A 20,652-nucleotide genomic window follows, 5' to 3' on the forward strand; every position below is an offset into this window, starting at 1 on the left:
CTTTTGCCTTGGTGCTTAAGGAATTCTTTATGAGTGTGCTCAGACGCATCACAAGGAACTGGGTCCACGTGTGCCCCAGCATGCGTTTGACCCAACCTTCCAGAAAATGTCAGACCCTCTTTTTTAAACCAGAGAAATTAGCAGCAGTTGGTCTATAGTGAGGCAAAATGCCCCCAATGTATATGTAAAGAAAGGAGTAAATCATCTCAAAGGAAACGTATAATGACTGTAAAAAACTAAGTGTTCTGGGAGCAGCCCGGGCGGAGCTGTGCTGGGAAATGCCGGGATGGAGGTGGGCAGGGGGGGGGAAACTGGGTGGGGGGTGTAAAGCGGGGGGGGGGGGCAGGCACATCTTTTCTCGGGAAAGCCCTCTTCGCTTTTTTTTTTTCCATTCGCTACCGTCCCACCCGCTTGCTAAAGAACACCTTGAGAGCAGCCATGGGTATAAACGGGCTTGAGAGAACCCCGGGGGGGCTCCGGGTGGGGGCCAGAGAAAAGCTAAATCCGGAGGAGGACGGGGCAGCCCCCGCCTTCTCTGCCACCCCCCACCCACCCCCGGCCGCCAGCACCCTCCCGAACCCCTCAGGCTCTGCCAGCTCCTGCCTTCCTTTTTTTTTTTTTCCTGTACCTGCTAAGCATCGAGATTAACAAAACTGGGGGGGGGGACACGACTCCAGCGAGGTTTTATTTCAAAGTGATGCTTTCAGACAGCAGATCTTCCCAGCCAGCCTTCTGCAGATGCTCATCTGCTGGAGGCCGGCGTACAGCACCGGGAAAGCTTGTCAGGATCATACAATTTCGAGGGCTGATTCCGTCCTCTCTAATAAATAACTTTTTGATTTGAATCAAGAGAGAGGTTTAACAGAGTTTCTTTCTTCCCTAATGTGATATAAATCGCAGATGCACTTTTATTGAATGGTTAAAGCATCGACATGGAGATAATCAACACAAAACGTCCGGACAAAAACCATCGAGAGAAATAAAGCTGGTTAATAAGATTTTTGAGAAAGCTTTGTGTTAAAAAGTAAAAAGGGAAAACAGCTGAAGGTGACAGTTAGTTCATGGTTAATAGGATAAAGGCTGCATGGTTGAGCTGCACACTTCTGCTTGCAAAGGTTCAGCCACACCAAAGGACTGAATAGGGTGCTTTTAAAACATAGGACATTTAACACATCTGTTATAGGCTTTAACAGAGAAATCAGGTAAAACCGCTCTCAATAGTTGCTTTCATCACCCAGCTCCAAAGGAAACTAACTGCACTCGCGCCTATTTCCACGTTTGCCACCGCAAACAAATCCCCTCTGCCAGAAAAATCCCTGTTTTCTACTTTTCCGTTAGACGATGCCATTTGCCCCTCGCACCGAAGTTAAGGGACCGGGGGCTCTGCGGCACCAAGAGGAATACACCTCCACAAATCCCGCACGGGCACGCACATAAAAAGGCAGTTCAGGTGAATTTGGCAGTGTCGAGAAGGCTTCCAGCCACCGACACCGGTAAAACCGAGACTAGCTCGGACTGCTTTAGCCAAAAGGATCCAAATGCTACAACGTTGTCTTCGTTTTCACAGTCGGAGGCTAGCGATTTCCACTATTTTTAACGTAGATGAGCTTAAGAGGACCGACAGACTGAGAACCTGAGGGGGCTGCTCTGGTCCCAACAAGCCCTTCAGATTTTTTTCTAAGCTCGGTGTTGAGGTTTTCCCGGAGCAGAGTTCTTCTGGGTTACAACAAGGCTTACGTTTCGGTCCCATACGGGCAAACCGCTCGCCTGAGCGCCCGTACCCAAGACTCTGACGAAGCTCGGATCTTGAAAGTAAAAGTTAACCCCGCAAATTCGCTTTCTACCGCACCTTTGACGTGCAGATACAGAAACAACCCCGACTACCCGCACAAATTTCGCTGCCTGCTGATAGCAGGGGGCAGAACGCCCTCAAATCGCGATGGGATCCGCTCTCCGAATATTTCCCCCCCCCCCAACCTAGCTTCGTTCCACGTTTTCTAATTTGTATTTTCCATTCCACAAACGCCGTGCTTTTCCGAGAGCCCGCAGATAAGTTTATATGAATATTTATTGATTTATTTCCTAAACTCAGCAGGGGAGCGGCAAATAAATTTAGTGCTTTCTTTAAATAATTCCCTTTCTACGAGGCAAGATGTCATTCGAAACTTTTAAATAGGCATTTAATTAGCCTGTGTGTGTTGCCTCTGAACAAAACCCTGCTGGGAGCCTTTGGAGCGCTGTATTCCAAAGAGGCGGTCAATATGCAAAATTGATGACTACACTTTCTTTGTGGCGGGGCCATTGTGCCCCGGTTGCTTATGAAGTCTAATCCAATCATAAATTGCAGCCCCGGACCAATGGAGAAGCCCGGAGCTCGCCCTGAATGAAGCTCAAGTGGAGAACTTTGTTGAACCCCATTGTTGGGGCTGTCACTTTTGAAAGAGCCTCAGCGGGGCTGACCACTATAAAACCCCTCGTCCAGGAGGAAGGGGCAGAGAGAACCCCGCCAGGCTCGCCAGCCGGATCTTTTCCTACACGAGGTTTGCCAAGCAGAAAACAAAAACAAAAAAAAAAAAACAACCGACCCACCCAACCAACCCAGCGGCCCCAGCGATGATGTTCCCCAGCCTCATCGCTCCGCCGGCCGTCTACCCCAGCCTCCTCCGGCCCACTCCCACCCTCACCTTGCCTCAGTCGCTGCAGTCCGCTTTTTCCAGCCATTCCAGCTTCCTGGTGGAAGATTTGATCCGGATCAGCAGGCCCACCGGTTACCTGCCCAGGACTGCCCCCCCGCCCAGCATGTCCCCCCCGACTTCGGCGGCCAGGACGGATTCGGGGACGCCGGAGCTCACCAGCTCCTCCTCTTCCTCCTCCTCCTCCTCCTCCACCGGCTCCAGGAGGATCTGTTCGCCGCAGACTTCCAGCAGCGACTCGACTTTCCTGAAATTTGGAGTCAACGCCATCCTCTCCTCCGCCCCCCGCGCCGGTAAGGCGGCCGCTCCCGGAGCCTCCGCGCCCGCGGAACCCACCGCCTCGCTGCGGAAGGGGGGGTGCGGGGGGGTGGGCAGGAGGGAGACGGTTTGGGAAAGGGAGGGGAAAAACCTGCAGAGCCCTCCGGCACCGCTCGGATTTAGGGGCCGGTCCCGCTCTGCCGGCTCCGGAGCGGCCGCAGGACGGAGGAGCGGAGCCGGGAGGGGGACGAAAGGGGAAGGGGGGGGGGGGGGGGGTGTCCCTACAGACGGGTCTCCTGGCTGACTCTGCCCTCCGGGGTGCAGCTTTGCTGGCAAAACCATCCCGGCAAAAACGTATTTCGAGCTCGCTCTGCCCCCCCCCCTTTTTTTTTTGGAGGGGGGGGGGAATATAGTACCACGACATTGGTCCCCAGACCCAGCCGTCGACTCCAACCGGTGGTAACCCTCTGCTTAATTTCATTTTCTTATTTATTTACTAGAAACTTCCCCTGCGTTGCTTCAGAGCGTCCCTCCAAAGACTTTCTCCTTCCCGTACTTTGAAGGATCCTTCCAGCCCTTTATCAGATCCTCCTATTTCCCAGGTAGGTCTTGAAAAATCTCTCTCTCTCCCCTCCAGCCCCGCTGGCAGGCACAGCCCGGTCATATTTCTCGGTCCCCCCGGGGGGGTGATGCTCTAGTTCAGAGGTTGGCCGGAGTACAACATTCAACCATCAGTCGCGCCAATTTGATGCCCGATTTAGCACGGGCAGTGACTGCTTGACATTCCCTGCCCGCTCCCCCCGCTGATCCGCAAATTAGCCGGGATTGTCCACGGTCCCGAGGCGGGTCCCCCTCCTCCCGACCAAACCCCCCCCCCCCCCAAACCCAACCACCCCAACCCCACCGCCCCGGGACGGCTCCGTGGCTTTCAGCACCACGCGGGGAGCGGTCAGCTCCCGCCGCGCTCCGCACCCGCGCAACCGCGTCCCCCCCTTCCGCGCAGGCGGAGGGAGGCAGCCCCCCCTTCCCCTGTAAAGCAAAGCTCCTCTCTCCGCCCTCTCCATCCCACCCCAATTTTTTTCCGGCCCCCGGCGGGTTGCTGGTGTTTACCGGCGGATCCTGGGGTACAGCGGGCGCGGCTTGACTTCTTCCTCCTCCTCCTCTTCCTCCTGCGCGTACTAACCCTCCCCTCCTTCACCTCGGGTCTCCCACTTCACCCCTTTCTCGTTTAACCCGTCACTGGTTCTTCAGACGGCACGGCCTCGGCCAGAAAGCAGGCTACGGGGGTATGATTCTTACAGCGCTGAAGTATTATGACGCTGAGAGAACAATTAAAAAAAAAATCTAATTACACAAACAAGCTATTAATTTAAAAAGAAAACAGGGAAAGGGAGAGGGAAAAAAAAATAACCCAAGCTCTTCCATTCATCCTCCGGATAATGGAATTTGCTTCCTTTCTCCAGCATCTGAATAGCCTAACAAAAACAACTTGAGCTTTATAAATAGCTTTTCATGTCCATTTAATGAAAATGATTTGGGGAAAGAGACGATTGTGCCATCAGTATTCTCCCGAGGAGCCTGGCATGCCGTTGTGTTTAGTTTGAAAGTGTAAATCTCTTTTGTTCCAATAATATATGGCGTTAGCTGCTTGTCCTCAGTCTTTTTCTGTTAGTTCATTACTACACAATTACCATTCACGCTTCATTAGCATCTCTGTCTCTCTTGGGGAGGTTCCCCCCCCCCCCTTTTTTTTTTTTTTTTAAGGCGAAACTCTGCCCTTTTTATCATACCAATGCCATTGGGAACCAGGCAATGTGCTAATTAGCTGTTACTTTTCATGTCTTCGGATTGAATTCTCCAACTTTGGCGGGGGCGGGGGGGGGAGAAGAGATTAATATAAAAAGATGAATACTGATTGATCAAAACTGCATCAGAAGAGGAGCGGTTTTGTTCGAATCAGAAAAGTCCTCATTTTCATCTCGAGCATAATAAAGCGCCTGAAATGATAAAAGCGCCTGAAAAAATCAAATGCTTCTGAGCAGGAGGGAAAGCTTTTTTATTATACCTCTATCTTAGCCGGTACGCCTCGCTTTGCCTTTTCAGGCCGGAGACCTTTGAATCTCCCAACAAAACCAGCCACTATTGATCCATTTTACACGTCTGAGTTGATAGATCTAATCCCAGCGATCACTGGCTGAAAGGGAAGGGGGGGGGGCTGCTTAGTTAAGCCTAAAGCTCCTTTTCACAGCCCCAGGTTGATGGGTGCCCACCCAAAGGGCAGGGAGGGGGCAGCGGGGGCCAGTTCCCCTCCTCTCAGCTCCTTGTGTCCCCCCCACAGCCGCCTCCACCGTGGTCCCCATCCCCGGCACCTTCTCCTGGCCGCTGGCCGCCCGCGGCAAGCCCCGCCGTGGCATGTTGCGCCGTGCCGTCTTCTCCGACGTGCAGCGCAAGGCGCTGGAGAAGATGTTCCAGAAGCAGAAGTACATCAGCAAACCCGACAGGAAGAAGTTGGCAGCCAAGCTGGGCCTCAAGGACTCGCAGGTGAGAAGGGACACACGGGGTGGGGAGAGCTGGCTCCCCCCCCTCCACCCGTCGGGGCAGCTTGAGGGCAGGGGAGGAAAAGGGGACGGGAGCAGGGAGAACTGCCGACAGCCACGAGAAAGCCCAAAGCAAGTTACACAGCCACGAGCATCAACGGAGCCAAAAAAGAGGCACGATTCCCAGCTGGGCGACTAGGATGGGACAGACAACAGCCTTATTGCCCCCCCCCCGACCCTTCTCCTAGGGTCCCCAAAGGTCAGGGTTTGCGGTTTCTATTAGCTTGGGCAGGAGCAGGGTTTCGAGGGTGCAACCAAAAGGCCTTGCGTGGTCCCTGTTTTACTGAACCATTTCATTTCTGTGTTGCTTTGTCCCCCCCTCAGGTGAAGATCTGGTTCCAGAACAGGAGGATGAAGTGGAGGAACTCCAAAGAAAGAGAGCTTCTCTCTTCTGGTGGCTGCAGAGAACAGACCCTCCCCACCAAGTTCAACCCTCACCCCGACCTCAGTGACGTAGGCAAGAAATGTACAGGAGAGGAGGAGGAGGAAGAAGTTGCCCCCGCGTGCCCACCCAGTCCCCGGCATCCCTTAACCTACCACCAGTCCCCAGAACACCTACACTTGAGGGACAGACTGGACTCCCAGATGTCTCCTTCTCCGTCCCATTCTAGCAGCCCCAGCAAACCTTCAGACTTCTCAGACTCAGAGGAAGAGGATGATGAAGGGGAAGAGGAAGAGGAAGAAATAACAGTCTCTTAGATCACCCTGCCTGCCCCTACCATCACATGGGGACATTGCAAAGATGTAAATAACCCAGAGTGCTATAAATTGAAGAGGTGATGTCCCACCCAAATGTCCACATACTTCTCCAGTGCAGGTTCTTTGTCACATAGCTGCAAGACTGTCTACTTATAGGTATTCCTTCCTCCCCCCCCCCCCCATGTGGAGGTTGTCATATTCATAGCATCTGCTAACCTTTTCATAACTCTCTCTGCTTAACAATCAACATTTGCTCAATTAGCTACCTTCTCCTGAAAGCAAGCAACAGGCAACCTCTTGCTTTATAGCAGGGAGGAAAGTATATAGGGGGAAACTCCCCCCCCCCCCGATAAGAAACAACAAAAACCCAATATAGGTGCTGTGGCCATTTTCACTACTTTTCAAGCAAATTTCCAGCTACTAGTAAGAGTTCAAAACCCTGAAGACTGGTCTGACCTAGCAGCCCTTCTCTCCGAAAGTAAATAACACTGAGGGACACAGACCAAACGCTGCCTCCCTCCTCACCCCAAACAGCACAACAGTTGTGCAACGGATCCTTTGAAATCCCTGGAATGATTTCTAAGGTGTAATGTAAGTGTGCCTTCTTGTGTAATGGAGACCTTATATATTTATATGTTTTTCATTTTAATTTATGCATCAATATTATATTCAAAGCACTGTCTAACCCACCTTTTTGCCCACAGGCTTGTGCTTGTTTTCCACTTTGCTTCTGCTATCCATGGTGTGGACAGAGGAAAGTGGATACGCCTCTTTGATTTTTGACTGAACTTTGCTGTCTTTGCACAGCTTATATGAACTGTACACTATTTTGTACACTTACTCTGTATGGATGTTTTATACCAAGGTTATTGTGAATGAATATAACAATGGCTCAACAAGGTTTCTCTCCTTTTTTTTAATTAAATGACGGCTAAACTACAGACAAATGTAGCTGTTTAATTTTGTAACTTATAAAGAAACGCTTTTATTTTGTATTTTACCATGTACAGACTTTAAATATGTATATATAATAAAGTGAATGATTGTCAAATAAAAAAAAGTAGACTTCCAAGTTTGATCATGTAGTAATACTTGGTTCTGGTTTACAGGTTGTTGTAGGTTGTGTCCTGGGCCAAACGGGGAAAGAAAACTACCTTTTGTCAACAGTGGAGTGATTCAATAAGAACTTAGCAGCTTCAAATTAAATAACCTCACAAGAATATCTACCTGCCTTTTAACTAGGGAGAAACTCAACCAAAGGATTAAAGATTTTCTGCAGTTAAAACGAATACAGGTTCTCCCTCCTTGCATTCAAATGCAATTTAATTTCTGCTGGTGTTACCCTGTGCTCCCCCCTAAAGCCCTTCTGGCTCTCCTCCTTCCTTCAGTTATTGCCCAGGAAGGTCAGGGTGTGGATACTTGCCCTGCAATCACCCTGCTAAGAAAGTTACTACAGTTTGTAGGCTGGGAGCATTTGATTAGAATATTTTATGGGGTAGAGAAACAGAATGGAAGAGATAGGCTTAAAAGAACTCCTCAGCCTTAAGTCCAGTCAAGGATCACTTCTACAAAGCAAGGCAAATCCAGAACTACCTGCACATGTTTTTAGATACAAAAATACACTACAGAAATGTCAATGTTTTCCTCCTTGCATATGGGTATCAGAGACCTGCTGAAACAGAGATTTCATTACAAAGTTAGCTTATTTTCTCTTCCACAGACTCTGACTAATGCACACCACTCACAACACACAAAGCAAAAGAAAAAAACGCAGCAGACACCACTTGAACGCAACTATCCCTGTGTGCTCCGATTCATTACGCCGCCACAGCCACAAGGAAAAGCACAAAAGGGAGAAGGGAATGATTCTGGTTGGAAGGGACCTACAACAGTCATTTAGTCCAACTGCCTGACCACTTCTGGGCTGACCAAAAATTAAAGCATGTTATTTAAGGGCATGGTCCAAAAGCCTCCTAAACACTGCCAGGCATGGGACAGCCAGCACCCCTCTAGGAAGCCTCTTCCAGGTCTTTAACCACTTTCCAATTAGGTAATTGGACACACCTAAGCCAGGACACATCATCAGTTTAATCACCTTCTACCTCTCTGACACCTTACAGCCATTAGCAATTGATAACATACACCTGAGACAGGGCAGAGACTGGGTAAGGCACATATAGTATTTATCCCACAAAACACAGTGAAACAGCATAAGGGTTTGGTTTTGTGGATTTTTTTTAAAAAAAAAAAAAAGCTTTTCCAGAAAAACAGCACATCTCCCAAGCATACCCAAAACATCACACAAATGCACATTAAACATTAACTGGCACAAACTACCCGAGTGCTCATCCAGGACCGAATAAAAGGGCTGTTACATGGATTATCAACAGCATATATACAGGAGGCTATGTTGTTATTAATCTATTGACCCTTTAAGTGGTAGAGCACCCCATGACAAGTACTTATAACTTAAATTTTACTAGTCCAGTAAGCATAAGACCATAGTTAAGTAACTTATAAAAACAGATCTAATTCAAACCACATATTTTCTTGTAAAATTCATAAGCTACTCTAGAGACCACAGATACCATCACACATACCACAATACTCAAAGAAAGAACATGTTCAAAACAAGAACAGGTATCACTTATACATAATCCCTCCTGATTCGGTGTTCAACAGAAGCTACTAATCATCTTACACCCTCTGCTCTTTACAGCTTGCCTGCACTTGTAATGTTCGCAAAAATAATTATTTCAGACTACTTCTTTCAGCATGAGCACTATTACATCTTATTCTGCTAGACAAACAGCCTTACTAAAGGAAAAATAACCTGGAATTGCGACTTAACAGGCAACCCTCACCTGAAATGTAACATTCATTAATCTTTTTCTTTTCCCTTTCGAGGGACTTTTTTTCTAGCAAAAAGAACATTGTATGACCACCAAGCACAACCATTTGAGATTCAGGGATACCTTAACAAGAAATTAAAGAGCTGCTTTTCTTACCTACCAACAGCCGCCAGACTGCATCTGTGGCTTGCAGAAAAAGTTTCCCTCTCCAAGGCTTCCATTTTATACTCTGGTTGGTGAAGCCAGAGTTCACAACTAGGATGTGATGGCTCATGCAGGACAGCTGTGCCAAGAGCGGTCCTGCAGAAGTAGCTACCCTTCCTGAGGTCTTACGTCAGAGGCATTAACTTATTCGTTTACCTCAAATGTGGAGAGATTCCAGTTGCTTTAGGAGGACCTGATGACAATTGGGTTTGTTCCTGCTATGCAGAACACTGGGAGTTCAGCCTGGGTGTATTTGTAAGAGCAAAATGTTTCTTAATTTGCTGTTAATATAAAGACTGTCAGAGGCCACCTCCCCCTATTCCCCAAAACTAGCTAATCTTGGTGAGGCTAATGCAAAACTGCTGGCCCTGGAACTTATTTATTTATTTTTTAAATGCAGCTCTCTGTATGCTTTTGGAAAGGAGGAAAGGTGACAAGAAGAAGCCTTTCCTGGCTCCATGGAGAAGGAAAGATTTCCATATTGACTAGTAGCAGCAACAGTTTTTGAAACTCTGGTACAAAGTAATCCCGTACGTCATGCGCTCCCACAACAACTGCTGTGTTATGATATTAAAGTGCTCTTTTTAAAGACCCAGCGGCCCAGAGTGGGCTTGTATGTCTAGTCTTCCTTCTCACAGCCAGGGTGGAAATATCTGACACTGGGGGACGGGAAAGGCAGAGAGGGGGATTTATCTTTGGTGACCATGAGCTCAGGGCAGCAAATTCTCAATTATTTTATCCCTTAAACCAGCTGGTTCAACATCTGTGCCTGCTGTAACTCTGATCTCCCCCAGTGTGGGAGAGTGGCTTTTGCACAGGGGAAGAAAAGAAAATAAGTCATTTTCTCAGGGAATCTGTGCTGTTGTTACCTGCAGAGCTGTACGGCAGCATCCTCCGCCGGCAGCTCCGGAGCGTGCCCGGGATGCACAGGGCCCCGCTGTGCCCTTCTGGTCCCCCTCCCTGGCTGAAAGGGTGCTCAGCCAGCACCCTGCACAAATCAGGGAGCTGGAAGTATTTTTACCTGTGCCACAGCCAGGGCAGAGAAGGAAGGCAGCCTCCTGCACAGCCCCATACAGGGAGCACTGCGCCAATATTCCTGTATGCCCATTGAAAAAAGACTTATCCATACATGTAGAAATCATCTAATAAGCCACAGATATTAACACCAGATGTGGGAAAGCACGTATATCCCATCTGTATGAAATACTGTCTTTCCTAACAACAGTAAGCAAAAAAATTCTCATCAGCCACCCCGCATCTCAGTACTGCAGAGCTTGAGAATGCCACAGCTGAGCCCAAAAAAAAAAAAAAAAAAAAGGAAAAAAAATTAAATTGCCTCTTTTGAAGAACACCTGTCCTCCAGGAAAGTTTGAACATTACAATCATCTTAAAGAAATAGAGCCCAGGATGCAAGGCCGTCGTTTCCAGAAGCAACCAGGGCACCCTGAGGCTCATGAAAGATTAAACCCCCACCAGTGCTAAATCCCCATCCTAAGGAAAACCAGACTTCTTTGACGACACCCAAGTTCAGTCCTCAAAAACACCGATGGCATTTAAAAATCTTTGCCTGGGAAGTTTAAGGTAGAGTTTGACACAACAGCTACGGGCTCTACCGTTGTCAAGAGGAACAAGGCAGAGTCTCACTCCTGGTTGTGTTTCCTCTTCTCCCCAACCCACGCACACGCATTGGCACATAGCTGGGCCTGAAGTGACCAGTTTGAAGAGCAGAAAACTGATCTGTTTTCTTGATTTGCTTTGATTTCAGCTGCTCTAGCACCTGGAACGTCTTCACTAGTGTGTCAAAAGTGCATGTGGCACAAATGCCCTTCCTGTAGATGGATTCAACATTTGCCCTCTTCCAGCCATCAGGGATATCCCCCGATCTCCACAACTTTTCAAATATTATAGACAGTGGCCTTGTGACAATGATGTCAGACACTTCTCTTAACACCCTGGGTTGGATTCTGCCTGGGCCCACAGATTTATGTGGGCTGAGCCCTTGCAAGAGGATGCAGACCAGCCCTCCCTCCACTACTGGTGGGTCGACACGTATGTCGTTGCAGCTACTTGAGGCTGTGATCTGGAGTCCAGCTACACCAGTAAAGACAGTCTTGAGACCCTCTACCTGGTCAGCATTATTTGTAACTAGTTTCCCTGCCCTGTTTAGCAACGGACCTACGCCTTCCCTCTGCTTCTGCTTACTGCCCATGTAGCTGAAGAGCCTGTTCTTGTTGTTCTTGACATCTTTGGCCAATTTCAGTTCTGGCTGAGCCTGACTACAGCTCTGCATGCCCCAGCAAGGTTCTTGTAGTCCTTGATGGGTGTTTGGCCACCTTCCCATAGCCAGTATGTGTCTTTTTTTTTGTTTTTAAGCACACCCAAAAGCTCATTGCTAAGCCAGGGTGGTCTCGTTCTGCCTTTTCCCCTTCCCGTTGTAGGGGATGGGCTGTTCTTGTGCTTCCAGGAGGCTGTTCTCGAGTAACTCCCAGCACTCACAAGCTCCTTTTCCCTCCACGGGTGCTTCCCACGGACTCTCTCACAGCTGAGCTCTGAGCATACCGAAGTTGGCCCTTCTGAAATCCAAGGTCTTTGTCCTACTGCTGGTCTTCAGTGTGCTTAGCAGGATCTTGAACTCCACAATGTTACGATCGCTATATCCAAGGCTACAAGTTTTACTGGGTTGGGAGCGGTAAATCTAGCAATGTGCTGGTCCTAGTTGGCATGTCCAGCATCTGCAGCAGGAAGAAGATGACTTGTGCACCACTGTGCAGAAGTAGATTCATTTAATAGTCAAGACTGATGGGGGGCCAGGCAGAGAGCGGTAAGCTGAAAATGGTGGAATTACGTTGCCAGAAATACTGTTGTGGATGAGGTTTAGCGGCTCGCACAGACCTGAGCTTATGAGGTTGTTCCTCCCCCACTGGGTTTGGGCTTTGTGTCCTAACGTCTGTTTTACACTGGGTGGTGCTGGTTCATTATGATCCCGGTAAGAAAGGCACTCGGCCTCAGGGCGGTATCAAAGTGCGATTTATTACAGCTAACGCTGTAAGACGAGAATAGCAGAGAGAATCTTGTGTCCCTTTAGATGGTGGGAACCCCGAGTGGTGTTAGCATCAAAGGGGCCTCCAATCTACACACACCGTGCTAGTCACACCCCATCCATATGTGTGGTTATTTGAGCTATTATAGGATTTTTTTTCTTACAAGAAAACAACTCTATTCATCATTTCTGCTGTCAGACAGGAAGGATGTACTCATGAGAACTTCTTGCTGCATGGGTAGATAAAGGCAAGGACGCACGGGTGGCTTAATCCCCAGTACCCAGCAGGAGCTGCCTGCAGGCTCCTCGGTTGGAATGGGCTGGCTGGGTTTATCCTACAAACAAGGAATTTGTGCAGCACAACACAGGTCTGAAGGCCAGGCTGTTCTTGCAGCAAAGCACAGGCCTGGGTTGGGTTAACTGTTAAGTGGATCACCAGCTCCTTGATGTACAATGGTCCTTCTGTCAGGATTACTGCAAGATCTCACTGGAAGCACAACCTTTTCCCATCTATCTGTAGATCCCATCTCATATTAAGGTCCTTCAGACCTCCTAATTGCCCAGTCCCATGTGGGTGAACTTCTTACAGGAGCAGGAGGAGGAATTACCCATGCTTAGCCAGAGCATGGGCTCCATCCCTTGTAACTTGGTCTCCTTGTGTCTCCAGCTGTCGTGGTTTGGGCCCAGCCAGCAACTAAGCACCACACGGCCGCTCACTCACTCCTCCCACCCAGTGGGATGGGGAGACAAAATATAACGAAAGGCTCGTGGGTCCAGACAAGGACGGGGAGAGATCACTCGCCAATTATGGTCATGGGCAAAACTGACTCGACTTGGAGAAATTAGTTTAATTTATTACCAATCAAATCAGAGCAGGGTGATGAGAAATAAAACTCCAAATCTTGAAAACATCTTCCCCACCCCTCCCTTCTTCCTGGGAACAACTCTACTCCCAATTTTCTCTACCTCCTCCCCCCCAGCAGCACAGGGGGATGGGGAATGGGGGTTGGGGTCAGTTGATCACATGTTGTCTCTGCCGCTCCTTCCTCCTCAGGGGCAGGACTCCTCACACTCTGCCCCTGCTCCAGCGTGGGGTCCCTCCCACGGGAGACAGTCCACCACAAACTTGTCCAATGTGGGTCCTTCCCACGGGCTGCAGTTCTCCACGAGCTGCTCCAGCGTGGGTCCCTTCCCCGGGCTGCAGTCCTTCAGGCACAGCCTGCTCCAGCGTGGGTCCCCCACGGGGTCACGAGTCCTGCCAGAAAACCTGCTCCAGCCTGGGCTCCTCTCTCCACCGGTCCTTAGGTCCTGCCAGGACCCTGCTCCAGCGCGGGCTTCCCGCAGGGTCGCAGCCTCCTTTGGGCATCCCCCTGCTCCAGCGTGGGGTCCTCCCCGGGCTGCAGGTGGAGATCTGCTCCCCCGTGGACCTCCCTGGGCTGCAGGGGGACAGCCTGCCTCACCGTGGTCTTCCCCACGGGCTGCAGGGGAATCTCTGCTCTGGCGCCTGGAGCATCTCCTCCCACTCCTTCTGCACTGACCTGGGGGTCTGCAGGGTCGTTTCTTTCTTGTATTCTCACTCCTCTCTTCTGGCTGAAGTTTCTGTTCCGCAGCAACTTCTTTTCCCCTTCTTAAATACGTTATCTGTGAGGCACTACCACCGTCGCTGATGGGCTCGGCCTTGGCCAGCTGCGGGTCCATCTTGGAGCCGGCTGGCCTCGGCTCTGTCAGACACAGGGGAAGCTTCCAGCAGCTTCTCCCAGAAGCCACCACCCCTGTACCCCCCTGCTACACAAACCCAACACACCAGCAAAGGAGCAAATCAAATCACATGTGTCTGAGCAACCTGATCTAGTTGAAGATGTCCCTGCTCATTGCAGGAGGGCTGGAGCAGTTGAGCTTTAAATGTCCCTTCCAACCCAATCCATCTGGTGATTCTCCGAGCAAGGAAGGAGAGAGGAACAGGGATTTCTTTGTGTGACTAAGCAAACAGAGATGTTGATGGGGAAGTATTTGCCTACAGTCAGTCCCGCTGCTGTAGACAGAGATGAGAGTTGTCCTCAGCTGCTGTGCTCTGCTCTACCCCCACCAAAGTCTTCTCCTGATAAACGAGGAGGGGGCAGGAACGACTGTGGGCTTGTACGGTCCACAGGCAGCTGCTCCTCTCCTGCCAACACACTGCAAACGTGTGCTATGGAAAGCAACCTCACATGGGTCCTCCCTGTGCTGAGGGGGGCTATAAACTGTGGAGCTGAGAAAACCAGACCAATTGTCCATATTAAAAGCTAGAAACCAACAAAAAGTAGATGTTTCCATACCACGAGCCCTCGGTTATAACCTAAGAGATGAACACCAGGATCGTCAACGTCAGCGAGGTGGTAAAATGAGGCCGTGCACTGAAAGTGCAGAGGAGAGGATGGGAGCCTGAAGGGTTTCAGGAGGTATTGCCTCACCGGTTCTTGAGGCGACTACTTCAAGATACCAGTGGAGCAGGTCAGAGGAAAGCAAAGGGTGTAAGTACATGTGACTGGCTGCAGAGCGAGTTCTTAAAACGACTCCAGGGAATTTCCCTTTCCATTGCAAAAAGGAAGCCAGCACCGATCCTACTGCACTGAGAAAAGCTGAGGTGGATCTGGGAAAGATATAAAGTAACAAAGCAGCAGGATGTTGGAAACAGAAAAGCAGGGCAATAAAGGTTAAAGAGAAGATGAGGTAAAGGAAAAAAAAGTGAAGATGAGTGTACAAGACAGTGTGCACAGAGCAAAGGACAAGAACACAGGGAAGGGATGGGGCAGCAAAAAAAAGGAAAGAAAGGGAAGAAGAGCTCCTGAGAGATACTAAGCATTTTGATGCCAGTCCAGTATTGATTCAAACATTGTCCAAAATCAGGGCTGGAGCATTTTCCAGGGCCAATTCAAAAACACGCAGTTCTGTGAATCAAAAGAATTTTACAGAACACAGAAAAATCTGCTCGAGCATGTCCAAAACTATTCTGGCTCTGGAGGACTGCTGCAGAGGGACAGATGAAGCCCACATTAGAGAAGATCAGCTCCGAGTTACAGTTTGCTCTGCTGCGTTATTAGAAGACAAGTGAAGTGTATTTTAGATGAAACTAACCTGAATGCAGATCATCAATTTTCAGCAGAATTTTTCCTACCAACATCAGTAGTTCAAATCAGACAGTAGAGGACAAGATAACTACAAGGAACCATCAAAAAAGCAGAAATATGAATAGAAAATAGTCTCCAGGAAAAAAATTAGTACGGTTGAGTATTATCCCTTACACTTTAAGTGCAGAGGGGTTTGGATTTATCCTTTCTGAAAAGAGAGGACTCCCCCCTCCCTCCGCCAAGTTAAGAGTATTTATTTGAAAGAAAGGAGAAGAATAGATCCCTACATGTTTTTCCTGACCAACGTAAATTTATGACTGTGTAATCATAGTGTCTCTATCAAATGGGTGAAGAGGAAATTGTAATGATGTGTGGAACGCATAGGTTGCCCAGAGAGGTGGTGGATGCCCCATCCCTGGAAACATTCAAGGTCAGGCTGGACGGGGCTCTGAGCAACCTGATCTGAAGATGTCCCTGCTCATCGCAGGGTTGGACTAGATGACCTCTAAAGGTCCCTTCCAACCCGACCCATTCTACGAAGTTCATTCTGCAAAGCGTGTTCAGAACAAGCCTAACACACACTGCCACCCGCAGCCCTTGTGACCCACAGGGACTTCTCTGCACACAGAAGCTGGTACCAGGATGTGTCCAGCCTGCTGGCCACGTATTGACTGACTTGGAGCTTTACGCAGAGACACTCTAAATGGATGGACCGGTCTTGCCTTGAGCAGATCTTGATGGATATTCTGTGCCAATACTAGCTATGGGAGAGAATCGTACTGGTGTAGTCCCTCCGCTAAATTTCCTCCTGGACGCGGGTAAGGGCTGTTGGCATCTTTTCACAAGTACTTACAAGAAGCCAATAAAAACAAGAAGCGAACCCCACAATCTTCAAGTAAAAATAGAAAATGTTGACTAAGAAGGGACAAAAAGTTCTGGGAAGCCACAAATCTGAATAAATAAGCATCAATTTTATTGAATCATGAATAATTTAAGACTGGTACAATCATCAGCTTTATTCTCCATGACACAGGGGGCGGGGAAGGGGGAGAAACGGGAGGGTGAGAAAGGGGAGGCATGATCTCAAACAGACCATTCACAAATTCCAATCCTAAATGAGAACTGAAAATTAAATAGGGAGAGGAGCAAATGGAAAACATCATAAACGTACACAAAATACTCAATTCCTAGTTTTTCTCTTTAAAAATGGCTAGAAAAAATTCATCAAAATGCAGCACTTTTAATCAAATATTTACATTTCTATGTTACAATGAAAAAATGTACATCTTATAGAACATATTTCATAAACTGTTCCACTGGAAACGACTAGATCAAAACAGCAACCTTCCATTTAATATCGACAAAGAAAGATTTTTTTGCTTTGTTTTTTGTATTTTTTTTTCTCGAAAGAAAATTGCCACATTTAGACAAGATTTCATACACATAATATCGAAGTTAAGCATCAACAATCAAATATCAGTTTGCTTCTTTCAAAATGTACAAAAAGGTTAACCAACCCCCTCCCTCCCCTTCCCCAAATAAACCACATCTCATTTATGGCCTGTATCATTCTTGGCAGTTCTGAAGGAAAGAAAATGGTTTATACTTTCAATTTATAACTCAACATGAATGTTGCATAGAATCTTGCATTTCTTTCTTGTTGATTTTTTTTTTAAACAAGCCAACTTTGCAAGGAAAAAAAGGTAAAAAAAAAAAAAAAGGAAGCGTTTTGAATAAGCCTTAAAGGAGAACAAAGTCACTTAAAGAAAGACTTAACCTATGAAAAGTCTCGATAAAAACTAAGACGTGTGCACAACAGGTAACCCTGCTTCCCGAAAGTTTCAGAAAAGACACTGAATATTGTGATGCTTAGAACGACTACCCTACTCAAAATTGCCTTTCACTGTAATCCAAGCTAGTGTCAATGAAAAAATAATAGATAACAGAAATTCCTTCCTGAGCTTAAGCACAGGATTAAAAATGAGAAAAAAAAAAAATAATACCCCGTTTCCCACAAATAAAACACCATTTTAAACATGTCTTATAGCACTCAGTTAAAGGTTAACTGAGACATTTTCTAGGATATTAAGTCCATTTAAAGCCCTAGCCCTGCAACTGTTTTATGTTTGTGGTTTTATTTTTTTAATTTTTTAAATTTTTTTTTTTAACAGGCACATGCTCTATCTGCATGGATTCAATTGGGGGATAAGGTACCAAAATTCACAGTAGTAGCAGGTAAAGTCAGTGCTGGGAAGCAGAATTGTCAAGACTACTGGAAAAATTAACCTCTCTCAAACTCGTCATCAGCATGCTATGTATTTGATTCCATACAGATTTATCCCATTTTTTTACAGTACCAAGAGCTGGATTAGGAACATTAGCTGAGTAACCCTTGGTATTTCATTCAGTGAAATAATGAAACAGAGTTCATAAGGTTAAAACAGTAACAACACCAAGCTCTTCCCCCCATCATTAAAATATTTAAATTTTTCTTTTACAATATTTTTCTTAAAAAAAAAAAAAAAAAGTCATCAGCACTTAAAAGTTGTAACAGGAGCAGATTCAAGACCAGCTCAGTAAGACAAAGTACAGTTATATTACAGAAAGTCATGAGGTATAATAAAACGATCCTCTCAAGCTGAGTCATAGAAGCATGAACTTGTCTGTTGTATTACTTTAAACCCACAAGCTCTTAAAAAAGTGTTTGCAGTAAGTTTTCTTTCCGTACATTGAAAAACCAGCATATTCCTGTAATTTATTCATGACAGCATTTATTATAGTTGAAAAGCTTTTTTTTCTCCTGCATGTATAAAACAGCTCTTCAGTGATTTATTAGCTGCAGATTGATATGAACCTGAAAAGTTATCTCATTTCCCTCCTTTTTTGTCACATTTAAACAAATTCTAGTATCTCATACAAACAATATTCACAGCAACTTATGATATTCCAAGAGATGACTTTAGCCCTGTTTCTTTAAATAAAATTCCATAATATACAGCACTAATTTAATCAAACACAATTAGTACAAAATAAGGCATCGCTTTAAAAGTCAGCACCAAAAGACAGCTGGAAAGGCTAGTACAAATCAATATTGAGGAGTGATGTTTTTGCTGAGGTACAGCTGACGTTGTGGTGATGGTGGTGTAAGCATTTGCTGCCGTAAAAAGGAAAGTGCAATTCTTTGGGAGGTGTTCTTGTTCCCCAACAGAAGTACAAGCCTTAACACTGATAGTGTACGTGTGTGCGTTCGGAGAGGAGGAGAAATAAAACCAGGTTCACAGCTCTGCCAAAACTCAAAAGCATGGCCCAGCTAAACTTAAAAGATGCAGTACCTTCCCTCCTTTTTTTTCCAGACCTGAATACTGCTAAAATACTAATTTATTTTTTTTTCAATTAAAAAGAAAAGTTGTGGAAGTAAATGTTGTCACTAGAGTAGCACTGGAACTGTCACAGAGCTGAGTTTTAATTAACCCATTTATGGTTGTGCTGATTGGAACGAAACCTCTGAACAAAACCCCAAGTGTTTAGAAAACGGCTGTAACATTTCATGGCAAGAATTAAAAACCCAAAGTCCGATTAATCCCTTTCCAGGGGTGTAGCTCACCTCCGCGTACAGGGCTCGCAACGCCTGCGCGCTGCCGAAGGTCCTTTGGAGCTGAAGGACTTCACGGGGCACGGCCCTTTCGCTGACTTCTGCAGAGGAGGGAAACTCGCTCTCCTCAGGGTAAATAAATCGGGTGTAACGCCGCTGAAGTCAACCGAGTTGGTCACGTGGATGAAAGTGGGAAGAGAATCAGGCCCTGACTAGCAAAGGGCTACCCGATCTTTCACTTGTAGTAGGATTGATTGTTACACAGTGTTTGAAAAAACCTGACTTGTTCAGACTGTATATATATTTTTATATATTCCTATTTATATATATATCTTTATAAACACACAATGAAAGAAAGCCAAGGTCTCAGACTGGCAAGGAGAGCAGCGCTTTTTCTTTTCTTTTTTTTTCTTTTCTCTTTTTTAATATTTATTCAAACTTCCCTGTTTTGCAGCTTTGCCTTTATTGAGTATTACTACCAAGGCAAACGATATTGTTATAGCACCAGAACTATATGAAGCTGCGTTTAATCCGCAAAGCTGATTGGTAAAAGTCCAGCCCTCACCTAAATGTGTTTGGTCAGAAGCAGCATAGGCAAAAATTCCCTCTCCCCTCTCCTTCCGGACAGTACATGGCACAAAGCTGTTTGCTTCATAGCCGTGAAGTTCCCCCGCCCGCCCCTTCCACTTTTAGTCATGATGATTATTTTTAACATCTTCAGTATCTTAGGCATGAGAGCTTACAGCAACTAAACAGAAGAAAACAAAGGAATAGTGCAGTTCTCATCATCATCAAAAAGAAAAACAATACAAAGGTTGCTTGGGTTGCCTGCACCCAGGTTCAAGACTGACTCCAAGTGTCTTGTTGTTCTTGCAGCTCTAATACTGAGATCCCAGCCCAGCCCAGGAACGTGTTCTTTTCAGGAGTCTGTGATCAGGGTTCTTGCCGAGTGGGAGAGCAATAATGGAGACAACCTCTTTCTAGCCGAGAAAGATCACAGCGTCGACTCCAGAGACGAATCGAGGATGTCGTCGTGATGGCTGTTGCTGTTAGAGTCACTGTCGTAACTCTGGGGACTTGAGTAGTTGGCTGCTTCTTGCAGTCTCATGAGCATGTTCATCTGCAAAGGCACAGAAGTTCACAATTATTTGTAGCCTCAGGTAGGAAGAGTACCAGCGCCATACGAAAGCTACAGTGGCATTCACTTTGGCAGTGGGTAACCAAGGAAAGGAAGAAACAAGCGGGGTAATTAATGTTAAGATACTAATTAATGTTAAGATATTCACTGGGATATTAACTGTAAATCATATTATAGTAGCGAGCCGGTTAGTCACAAAAAGTATGCTTTTCCAGTAACGGTGAAAATGAGAAGACTGAAGGGACTAGTCCACTGCCGTACTCGATAGGATTCTGCAAGCATCCTACCCCTGTCTTCCTCTGACCCATGGAAATACGGACACATCAGTCATAAGAGGCAAATTCGAATGTCCTAATATCTAGCTTGATATTTGCACAGGTATATATGATCATGTAAAAACTGTAACACGCAATCTACACTCCCAGCGGTACAGAAAAACGTACACCTCAACAGAACAGCTTCAGGGCACGCA

The 20,652-nt window shown here is 46.8% G+C and overlaps 3 protein-coding genes across 10 annotated transcripts in view; 1 reads left to right on the plus strand and 2 right to left on the minus strand.

The window, feature by feature from the left end:
• The window catches only part of PRMT3 (protein arginine methyltransferase 3), a 162,769-nt gene extending 159,963 nt beyond the window's left edge, over positions 1-2,806 (minus strand). The window contains exon 1 of one of the 4 annotated variants that reach the window (XM_075048231.1): positions 2,685-2,806. In XM_075048231.1, coding sequence (XP_074904332.1) covers positions 2,685-2,721 — 37 coding nt within the window. In that variant the 5' untranslated portion in view covers positions 2,722-2,806. The remainder of the gene's footprint in view (positions 1-2,684) is intronic. The other 3 variants (XM_075048230.1, XM_075048232.1, XM_075048233.1) reach the window with 3 other exon arrangements.
• Positions 2,501-7,467, plus strand: DBX1 (developing brain homeobox 1). Of its 3 annotated transcripts, none has more exons than XR_012653190.1 (5): positions 2,501-2,986; positions 3,452-3,553; positions 5,290-5,492; positions 5,873-6,838; positions 7,357-7,467. XR_012653190.1 is itself a non-coding variant. In XM_075048234.1 (4 exons), exons 1-4 carry the CDS (start codon positions 2,614-2,616, stop codon positions 6,245-6,247), a joined length of 1,053 nt encoding a protein of 350 aa, XP_074904335.1. In that variant the 5' UTR covers positions 2,501-2,613; the 3' UTR covers positions 6,248-7,314. The 3 variants fall into 3 exon arrangements, 1 of the variants encoding a protein (XP_074904335.1); XR_012653189.1 differs by lacking the exon at positions 7,357-7,467 and adding an exon at positions 6,952-7,314; XM_075048234.1 differs by lacking the exon at positions 7,357-7,467 and having other exon boundaries at positions 5,873-7,314.
• Positions 7,468-16,402: 8,935 nt separating this feature from the next.
• NAV2 (neuron navigator 2) overlaps positions 16,403-20,652 on the minus strand; it is a 421,304-nt gene continuing 417,054 nt past the window's right edge. For all 3 annotated transcript variants that reach the window (XM_075048237.1, XM_075048236.1, XM_075048235.1), the window contains one exon: positions 16,403-20,162. In XM_075048237.1, coding sequence (XP_074904338.1) covers positions 20,037-20,162 — 126 coding nt within the window. In that variant the 3' untranslated portion in view covers positions 16,403-20,036. The remainder of the gene's footprint in view (positions 20,163-20,652) is intronic.

The sequence above is a fragment of the Buteo buteo genome, chromosome 16, assembly GCF_964188355.1.
Source record: "Buteo buteo chromosome 16, bButBut1.hap1.1, whole genome shotgun sequence".
NCBI classification, from domain to species: domain Eukaryota; kingdom Metazoa; phylum Chordata; class Aves; order Accipitriformes; family Accipitridae; genus Buteo; species Buteo buteo.